Source organism: Chrysochloris asiatica, unplaced genomic scaffold (assembly GCF_000296735.1).
Source record: "Chrysochloris asiatica unplaced genomic scaffold, ChrAsi1.0 scaffold00096, whole genome shotgun sequence".
NCBI classification, from domain to species: Eukaryota; Metazoa; Chordata; class Mammalia; order Afrosoricida; family Chrysochloridae; genus Chrysochloris; species Chrysochloris asiatica.
The window spans coordinates 7,688,161-7,698,373 of NW_006408614.1; the positions used below are offsets into that span (position 1 = coordinate 7,688,161).

General features: G+C 46.6%; 1 protein-coding gene across 3 annotated transcripts in view; it reads left to right on the top strand.

The window, feature by feature from the left end:
- AGAP1 (ArfGAP with GTPase domain, ankyrin repeat and PH domain 1) overlaps positions 1-10,213 on the top strand; it is a 664,804-nt gene that overhangs the window by 299,391 nt on the left and 355,200 nt on the right. For all 3 annotated transcript variants that reach the window (XM_006866772.1, XM_006866771.1, XM_006866773.1), the window contains exon 9: positions 7,566-7,658. In XM_006866772.1, coding sequence (XP_006866834.1) covers positions 7,566-7,658 — 93 coding nt within the window. The remainder of the gene's footprint in view (positions 1-7,565; positions 7,659-10,213) is intronic.

Below are 10,213 nucleotides of genomic sequence, written 5' to 3' on the forward strand. Positions count from 1 at the left end.
CTGATTGGAATACCTAAAATGGGGCTACAACGTGCCCAGTGAAGGAGGCTTCCTGTGGAGCCTCTGCATTACATAAGACCATAGGTGGAATCCTGAATCGCATCCAGAATTTTCTGAGGTGGGAAATTTCAGCTTGAAAAGGCGAGCAGACCAGCCTAGAGTTGCTAGAAGAACAGAAGATACTTCTTGAAAGAAAGACCGGCAGGAAAAATACAAAACAATATAGGCAGACGGACTGATTATTACAAGGACAAGCAAGTTGCTCACCCAGGAGACATCAAGGCAAGTGCTCAGGTCCCCTCAGCAAACCCCTTTTCAAGACTAAGACACAATGGGAATACACGCTCTGATTGGTGACCACGTTCGTCACCGATAAGGGGAAGTGAGGGAAAAACAGCAATGAAGCTGCAAGCTAAGCTCTACAACGTTCAATAGACTCCTGTAAACCTGAGTGGAGACCTGGTTGGCCAGCAGTGTGGCAAGACCTGGGGACTCTTGGGCACAGGGTCAGTGACGTCACCACAGAGGATTAGAGTGGAGAGTGAAGCATCCAGCTGATAAGAAGAGAGGGCATATGCATAAGAACACCCACACTTGCAGATAATACCCACTCGACCTGGCTTCAATGACTGGATGATCAGAGCTCAACTAGAAGAAGAAGAAGAAAAAAAAAAGAGTAAGCTAATACAATTTGATGAACTTGACCTATACCTATGGATGCAGTAGCTCAAAAGAGGGAACAAATCTTTACAGCGAAGATCATTCCCACCCCCTCCATACACAGAGTAGACAGGGCTGGGCAACTTGGACATTGGCTACCCAAAATATGGGGCTACAAAGGCAAGAACTGACTGGCTTACAAGCTTTCAAGAGGGAGCCTAGATCCAGAGGGCATGGAGGAAGGTAGAGTCTCCACTGAGTAGTATGCAATCTCTCTGGGCGGGGCTGATGAAAGGAGATGGGGATAGGTCTCTTGTGATACAATAGTAAATAATTGTTATCAGGACTGACGGTGAGGGTTGAAAATGTAAAGGTAGACATTTTGTAGCAAAGGAGGGGAGTAATTGACTTTGCAGTCCAGGAGTGGAGGTCCCTGGGAACATCAAGGGAGAAGAGTAGAGAGCGGGACCCTACCCAGAAAAGCAGTGTCACCAGAGATGGAGGCAGAGACGATGAAGTGGAGAGATGGAGCAGCTGGGGACTTTAGACCCAGAGAGGGAGAGGGGCTGTGTGCTGACGACCGTGAGGCAGGCTTGCAGGGTATACCCTTTGGTTGGTTGATGATGCATGAAGGAGATTGTAACCATGGCAATGAAACGATATACGATAGGATGAATGTAAAACTAATGTTCTGCCTTGTAAAGTATCACAGAGTTCACAATAAAACATTTTTTAAAAAGTGTTTTTATACCTGGTATGGTGATGTAGAATCAGCACTAGACTGCTAACCACAAGGTTGGTGATTCAAACCCACCAGGTGCTCCTTGCAAACCCTGTACAGGGTCACTATGAGTCAAAACTGACTCAACAGCACTTAACAACAACACATTGAGATAAAGGCAGACTCGGAAGAGGTGGCTGGGGATCGATCGCCTCACCTGCTGACTTTAGTTGGAGATGATGTTCTTAAAGATGTGTGTAACTGCCAAGTCCAGTCGGGTCTCATCTCATTTCCTCCATGTTGGTGGCAATTTGCCACTGGATGGTCATTCCAGCCAAGGCCTCTTGTTGATGGTCCATGCCCCCTGCTCTGGACCTTCTGGTTTTGTTGGTGGTCGCCAAGTGGCAGGTTAATTCTGTAAGCAGCTGCTGCTCTTATGTAGAGTCAGAGTGATATGAGGTGAGCGAGTGTGGAGCAGGTGAACACCTGGTCCTAGACCTCCATCCCCACTGCTTGCCAGGCAGGCCAGTTATGGAGCCTTTTCGAGCTGTGAACAGTTGGACATTTGTGGTGTGGTCCTTGTACTAATGCTTTATTTATTTATTTATTTTTTTAACTTCCCTTCATAAACCACTGACCTTCAGATTGATTCCAACTCCTAATAGCAGGATTTCCAAGGCTGTTAGTCTTTAAGGGGGCAGAAAGCCTCATGTTTCTCTCACAGAGCGGCCTGGTGGGTTTGAACTGCTGACCTTGCGGGTGACAGTCGAGTACAGTGTGATATGCTATGGGCATGACTTCCAGTGGTGGTAAGGAAAACCAGTTGAGGAAGATTTTGAGATGGGAATAAACATACCAAGGAGAGAATGGGTGGATAATAGTCTCCTTCCTGTCCCCACACATACACACACATACATAAACACCCAGAAAAAGGCCAGGAAGACAGCTGTCCGTTAGGCAGAACATGTTTTGTTTGTTGTTGTTATGTGTGGTTACGTGCCATGGAGTCTGTTCCGACTCATAGCGACCCTGTACAGAGTTTCCGAGGCTGTAAATCTTTAACGGAGCAGAAAGCCTCATCTTTCTCCTGCGGAACAGCTGGTAGTTTCGAACGGCTGACCTGGCGGTTAGCAGCCCGATTCGTAACCGTTACACTACCAGAGCTCCTTAGGCAGAACATGCATCAGGAGGCAATAAAGTGTCATCATTATGTGGACTGAAAACCTGTTTGTATTTTGCATCCTAATCCATGTGTCTAACAGTACAGGCTGCTGCCTGGGCACCTACAGAGTCCCTGGACTTGTTCTTGAAATGTCAGAAAACAACATAAGAGCAAAGCTTCATAGATAGAAATGGAATCCTTAAACATTACTATGGCAAAACCCGACTGGTGGTGGGAGTAGGAATCCCCAGGCTCAAGGAACAGTGGGTCAGAAATCCCAGGCAGGGCTGGACCTTGAACGGGAATGACAAAGAGGGCCATGTGGTGTTGAGTGTTTATAAAGCTGAACACACTGGAGATAGATGGCCACTAGATGGCAGTGTCTTGCAAGGAACAGGAAGACAAGGAAAGACTACAGTTGAAAGAGTAGCAAGGAGCCTGGCTCAGTCTCCCAGGTGCCAGTGGGATCTTCACCTTGAATCATGTGGGATTTCATGAACACATCGTCTCTGGTCATTGCTGGCCATGACTGGCATAAATGGGCAGGAAGTGTTGTTTATGGAAGTTTCTGGATGACTTCTGGATGTACCCAATGAATAAAAACACACAGAACCCCAATTTGAATGCGTAAGCAGTGAGAAGCCAGGGTTTCCTAAGTAGTCCTCACTTCCTGTCCCGTTGCCGTGATTAGAAATATCATGCAGACCTGTAGCACCCCACCAAGGAACAGCTGTGCCTGTTTGCTTCTCGATTCCTTGTGAAAGAAAACTAAACCACATACGCTTCCGCGTAAACAACACACACACACACACACAAAATAGTCCAAGATTCAAACTAATAGTAGCAGAACGTGTGTGTTCCATTTGCCGTGGGGACTATACTCCAACGAATCAAAGTGAACTGCTGTCTGATCTCATTTACATATTTGAAAAGTCAGGATTTGGAGAGACTACAAAGCACCACCAAACGCTATGTCCGCCGGGCCCCTGGTTTAGTAATGTGGATTCTTGGAATCTGGTAACTTAGTTATCTGGCATGTGGTGAAAATGTCGTCTGAGAAAATGTTTTCAAACATAGATGGATCCCCAAAATAGGTCTTCTCACCACCTCATCACATGCAAGCATTTTGCTGCTGCCGCCTCTGACTTCTCTCTTCCTCCTCCTCCCTCTTCTTCAGAAGTAAACGAATCTGAGGGAAAAGTTGAAGCCTCTATAGATGCCCCCCAAGTACAGCCCCTGGAGCCCTGGCCAGGGACTGTTAGTAACTTGAAGCTGATGTTCTCCAGCCATGTAAAAAAACAAAACAAAAAAAACACCTCATCTGAGCCTTTAACATGTCCCGAAATGATGCCTTGCCTTTACCTGTTTTCAAGTGTTGTAGGAATGGTTTCACTTACCGGATTTGTTTTTGCACGCTAACCCTAACAATGTCCACACCACTATGCAGGGCCAGGCATCTACACAGTGACTAAATATGGTGGGCAAGAGAGTTGTCCAATTCATACCATCTCAGTGTAGAAGTCTGGCTGCACAGCACACCGTGAGGTGGAGCTGTTGGAAACATCTGTGGCTTTCTGCCAAATGGGAGCATTGTGGTTCCTGATACAGGTGTTTCGCAGCCTTGTGTCTCCCCGTGGGAACACCAGGAAGAGCGGGCTCCTGTTGGTTTGGATGCTCACCTGTAAACAGGTCGCTGACCCAGGTGTCGCTTTATGAATTCTGGAACCATCTGGCAGAAAGGTTGTGTAAAGAAAGAGGCCATCGATAGATGCCTCTGTTCTGTGTTGAGTGTTTGTGGAGAGCCGCGGTCCCTCTTCTAGCTTGCTATGTGATTGTGAAATGCACCCGTCTCTGGTGGCGAGTATGACCCAGTCGTGTCTCGTTTGCAGTGGTGGCTGCCAGGCTAGAAGCAGAACACAGTCACTGTAGACACATGTCCTGGGTTCTGAGAACCACTCTTTATCTAAGGATTCCACCGGGCAGGGTCAGCAGGAACCGACAGAAGCCACCCGTGATGCATCTCCCCGTGATGCATCCCCCCCACCCTACTCCCAAGTTGACAGGAAAAAATACAGAGACCTTTCTGGGAATTTATATGTTACCACCTTTTGCGTCCCCTGGATTTATTACTGTTTCATGGTTAAATTTCCTTTCTGTGCCTGTATAATGCAGCCAGTTGTCGAAAAAGAAAACATCGATCTGAGACTTAGCCGGGTACCCTGGTTTCTTACCCTTCCCTCACAGCTGTTAGGACTGTTTCCTGGAAATTTCAGCTGGATGGTCCTGCTCCCCCACCCCCACCCCCACACACGCACACAAATGTTACCATTGTCAAGAAATCTGTTTTATTTTTGCAATGATGTCTTCGCGAAGTTTCCATCTCATTACTCTCTGAGTGTGCGCTCGCCTGTGTAGTTCTTTGTAACGCTCATTCCAAGGTGTTGGCAGGAATACAGCTGGCCGTTTCTTCCCGCCTCCCGTGGAATCTGGAAACACCACTCCGAGAACAGCGAGGCTACAGGACAGATGTGCTGCCTTGAGGAAGATGTTAGTTTTTGTGGGTTCCCCCCCCCCAATGTTTGTTTTGTTAATTATTCTGGTTAATAGAGAATAATGAAGATGGATTTCCATGTTTTGAAAATTTAGATTTCTAAAAATGCTGAAGTTACTTTTACGGCTCCTTGTTGATTTCATTTTTAAAAATTTTATCACTATGAATGGTATTGCTTTTCCTTTCTCCTCCTAGTAATGTCTGGTGTGGCGCGGTGGGTTTATGCACTGGACCACAAGGTCACTTTGAACTACAAAGTGGGAGGTTGAAACTCACCATCCGGTCCTTGGAAACCCTATGTAGGGTTGCTGTGAGTCGGAACTGAGTCTACAGCACTTAACAGCAACAACAGGGACAACCTGAAGGCCCATGAAATGCTTATCAATGTGAAGTGAAATAAAGCAAATAAAGGAGCCAAGCTTTGGACGAAGCCTTGTCTGCTTGCCGCCCGCAAGTGGAGCGGTTCAAACTACCAGCCATTCTGTAGGAGGAAGGTGAGGCCGTATGTTCCTCTAGAACATTCCAGCCTCAGAAACCCTAAGCTTAGTCCTGAAGGTTCACTGTGAGTCAGATCCACTCGATGACCGAGGCTGGGTCTAGATTATATTTTATATGCACCATTGAAAACAACCAAGTAGATGCACTTAGATGGAAAGATGTTCACGATCTACCGCTAAACCAAGAAAGCATATCATAAAACAGTAAATACAGTGCCATCCCACAAATGAGAGAAATGGAATGCAGTCCCATGAATGCATGTGCACGTATGAACACATACTTGTATAAATATGTAGACAGTCCCCAGGTTCACTGAGAACTTTGAATTTTACATATAGGAACCTGAAGTGGCAGATTTCCTATGAACTGATGTGGGGAAAATAGAATTTAAAGCGACAGCTAGTGTTCTCTGCTCTTACTAATTACAATGATAAATGAGTCCCCACCCCTAGCCAGAAGGCTGGCAAGGAATTGAAGAGCCATCCCCTTTCCTCCTATCCCAAAGGGAGAACCGAAGTTGTGACGTCCTTCTGGAACTTTATATAGTTTGCTCTTTTCATTTCCTGTCATTACTCCCACATTTCTCCAGCCCAAGAAACCAGTGCACAGTGCGTGGCTTATACACAGAGTGTGCTTACTAGATGTTGGTACACAGGGGGCACTTATTGGGTGCCGGCACACAGGGGGCGCTTACTAGATTTTGGCACACAGTTGGCACTTACCAGATGCGGGCTCAGGAGGGAGTAGCACCTTCAAAGAGTGAGACCTGCTTTGTTTTTGTTTTTTTCCATCCCAGATGGCTCTCCCTGTCCTCCTTCCTCATTGGTGTGTGAGCCCTCCTAGAATTCTGAACCCTACCCCACCTGCCCTGGTTGTCATTCTGCCCTATGACACTGCCCCTTTAAGTCTTAAAAAAAAAAAAGGGGGTGTGTGTGCGAGCGAAGTCAACGTCTCCATCTCACATCACTTTGAGAGTGGATTTCATTAGCTTTCCATTGCGGCGGCTGGACATCACAAAGTAGATTCATTTCATATATCATCTCAGATTTGAAAAGCACATGAAAATGTTTCTCCATTTTCAATATTGCGTGAGTAATGTCCCCATTGAAAAGTAATGGGGTGAAGTTGTCACTTGTCAGCGTCGTTATTAAGGAGGACGAGTCTCCAATGTTTCTCTCCTAATAAAATAAATCTGTCAGAAAATCATTGTGTTCACACGTCCTCTTGCATTGCCCGATGGAGACTTGGCCTAGAAGCGCCTTCCCTGGCCCTCTAGCACACCTGTGCAGGACGAGTGGTATCCTTGGAAACCCTAATAGGGTCGCTGTGAGTCAGAACTGGATCCGGAACTGCCACCCTCCTAACAATGCCACCTCCAGCAACACCACCACCAAAGAAGCCACTTCCGAACCTCAATGAACACCAAACGGAAAAACCCAACCTTTCCTTTCCACCGGCACTGGGACATTTTCAACTTTGCCCACCTTTGTTATTATTTTTTGTAGAATTGTACACTGGTATTGTACCCATCCATAGCAATGAAATAAAACACTAAATTCACATTATATGGCACAGCTGAGTAGTTAATAGGATTTTAAAAATCATTCTGCAATTAATTAAATATCTATATTTCTGTAGTCGGTTCTCTAAATAGGCAGCAAGAGACCTTTTTCTCCTTGGCCATGTACTGCAGCTTCCGAATGTTTTTTTCTGCTGGGCGTTACTTCCCTGTATGGTCCATTGGTTTCTAGTAATTGAATTCTGAACTCTTTAAAAAAGAATTAAAAGGTAATTCTGCAACGGGGACTAGCTGGGAAAGTTGGGAATGTTTTCATCACAACTCCCTGCTCCTAGGATGGGGATGTGTAGGCCTGTTCGCACGTATATTCTAAATACGTGTTTGTGGAAACGGCACACAGAGGAACGGAGCCCTGCCTGTGAGCCGAATGCTAACTTTTCCTTTTGCTTTGCAGTCTCGGAAGGGGAGCGACCCAGACAAAGAGAAGAAAGGCCTGGAAACTCGAGCCGAAAGCATCGGGAGCGGTCGAGCGATCCCAATTAAACAGGTACGTAGCCTCCTCACACCCCGCTTTCCCCGCGTCTTTATTTTGTCCCCCCTTTCCTATAGTTGGAGACACACCTCGGGTCTTCCAAGCGAGGATGCTGGCTCCTGCGCCAAGCCATGTTTGATGTGCTCTATTAATGAATGTGGAAGTTATTCACTTGACATCAATTAAGAGAGGTTCCTGTGTGTATTAAAATAGGATCATTAGAATAAGAAGGGGGAAATGTGACAACATACCTAATGAAGTGCAATGTGCCCGCCTGCATATGGAGTGAGACCGAGCTGAGCTGGCTTCAAAGGCTGCCTTTGTAGCGTGGCTTTGATTGGGCCGCTGGCTGCCCGGCGACGGGGGTCATTGAGCTCCACTGCACAAGGGCCCCTTGTGATCAGAGGCTCAGCCCGCCGTGGCCCTAATTTGCTCGCGCAGACGGACATCTGAACGCCGTTTCAGGCTGGTCTGTAACAACGAGGCAATTAGTTGGGATAATCATAACTGGTGTGTCAGCTGCACGGTCTTGTTTGTAATTTGCTAATGAAGGAATTGTAACTTTGATTAGGTTCAGTTTCATTTAGACCTTATTATATAAAGGAACATTTACAGCTGTAATGGGGGGCCTTAATTAAACTTCCTCATTACACAACAGGCCTTGAATTCAAGCATTTGTTTTGGCCTCAGCCGCTCGCCTCAAATAGGTCTCCATTAGCCCAGAAACGGGATACCAAATGGCTTTAGGTCTCCAGTAAAATTGTCGTTCACTGGACCGGTTTGGCGGCTGATAATTCCAGGGACAATAAAGAGTTTGGCCCTGTACAACAGTTCCTGGGAATGCCATCTTGGAATTTGTTAAAGATGGGCAATTGATTTAGAGTGCTCCGAGGCTCTGCCTCCGGGACCTCCATTGTGACCCATGTATTTCTCCTATACGCTCTCCTTTTTGGTCCCCTCTTCTACGGATGCCTGGATGGGATCTACGAATTGAGGAACCCACACGGGCTACTCTGAAGAAGGGGAGAGTCTTGATAACAAATACGATAGCCAGTTTCACTCTTCTGAAATAAATAAATAGGAATCCAACTCCAGCAAGGAGACTGGGACCACAGCTTGGAAAGATGGGAGAAACTGGCTTGAGAAAGACGCCATGCATCATAATGGGGTACCAGCTAGCACGTCTGGAGATGTCCTAGCTGCTACCTCCACCAGCAGGTTCCTCAGAACACCCAGGGGCTTCCTAGTCCCCTCTCCAAGGCTGGCTGCAGTGACAGAGATGGGCTCAGTTGCTGGATGATTAACGTGCCTGTGTGTTAGCACAGGCAGTGTTGGAGAAATGCGCTTCCTTCTCCAGCGTGTTAAATACAAAACCCGGGCTTGGCCGGTTCACGCTGAACCAGTTGTTTGCTTTGAGGGTACAGGCAGTTTCCTGGAGTAATGAATGTCTGAGTTACTTAGTTCATAGTCACCAGTCAACCCCCAGAAAGCCTGTTACATTAAACATTCAGGGCTTGTAACAGTGGCTTGTAACAACGAATGGATGTTACTTTGTGACACACACCAAAACGTCGTTACTGTATTATTGCACTAAAAGATGTTTTAGTGTGTGTGGAAGTATTTCTTTAATGTTTTTCATGCATACAAAGGCACTGTTGTTGTTGTTAAGTGCCGTCGAGTCGGTTCCGACCCATAGCGACCCTGTACAGGGTTTCCGAGGGTGTAAATCTTTACGGGAGTAGAAAGCCTCATCTTTCTCCCGCGGAGCCGCTGGTAGTTTCGAACCGCTGACCTTAAGGTTCGCAGCCCGATTCGTAACCACTACGCTACACAGGCTTCCATACAAAGGCACTATATCCTATGAAAAACCTTTGAACAACGGACTTAAGTCACTAACTGTAATCTTATAATCTACATACAAATTCAACTGAACAAACAGATTTAGAATTGGAACTCATTCATATTCTGGGGACTGCCCTTACTTAACATTTGTTTAATCTCTCTGTGCGCATTTATTTGTCTCCTAACTCTACATGATTCAGTTGTAATGCATCCTCGTGCTTATGCTAAAAGATGCTGTTTTAATAAAAACTAAAAAATCAAGGAACTGATTTTTCCTCATAGAAACAGCTACTGGAAAAGGTATTTCCTGGTATACTAAAACCTGCCCTGGCATGGCCCTTCGCTTGGGGCCCTCAGGAAAGGAGCCCCCCCCCCCCCAAGGGTGGGCCAGTCCCAGCTTGGAACTGCATCCCGACTCCCAGCAATGGTCAGGACGTTTGTTGTTTCCTCGTGGGTCGAATTCCAATCTGTGAGGACTGGCGCTAACCACCAAGCATAGAAGGAGGATTTGTCGTGGGAAGTCTAACTGTGGATCTTCTGAAGGCTCCCATAGAAATCTAAATCCCAATCTGATTTCCATGAGGAAGGGGGCTACAGAGAGGACAGACTGCACCCCAAGCCCCAGACATGGTCCTTCTCTGTTCCTAAGATGTGCCCCTTCCCATACCATGCCCCAGTCACCCCCGGCTCCTGCCCCCCATACTCCAGAAGTATGGCCCCAGGCCAGT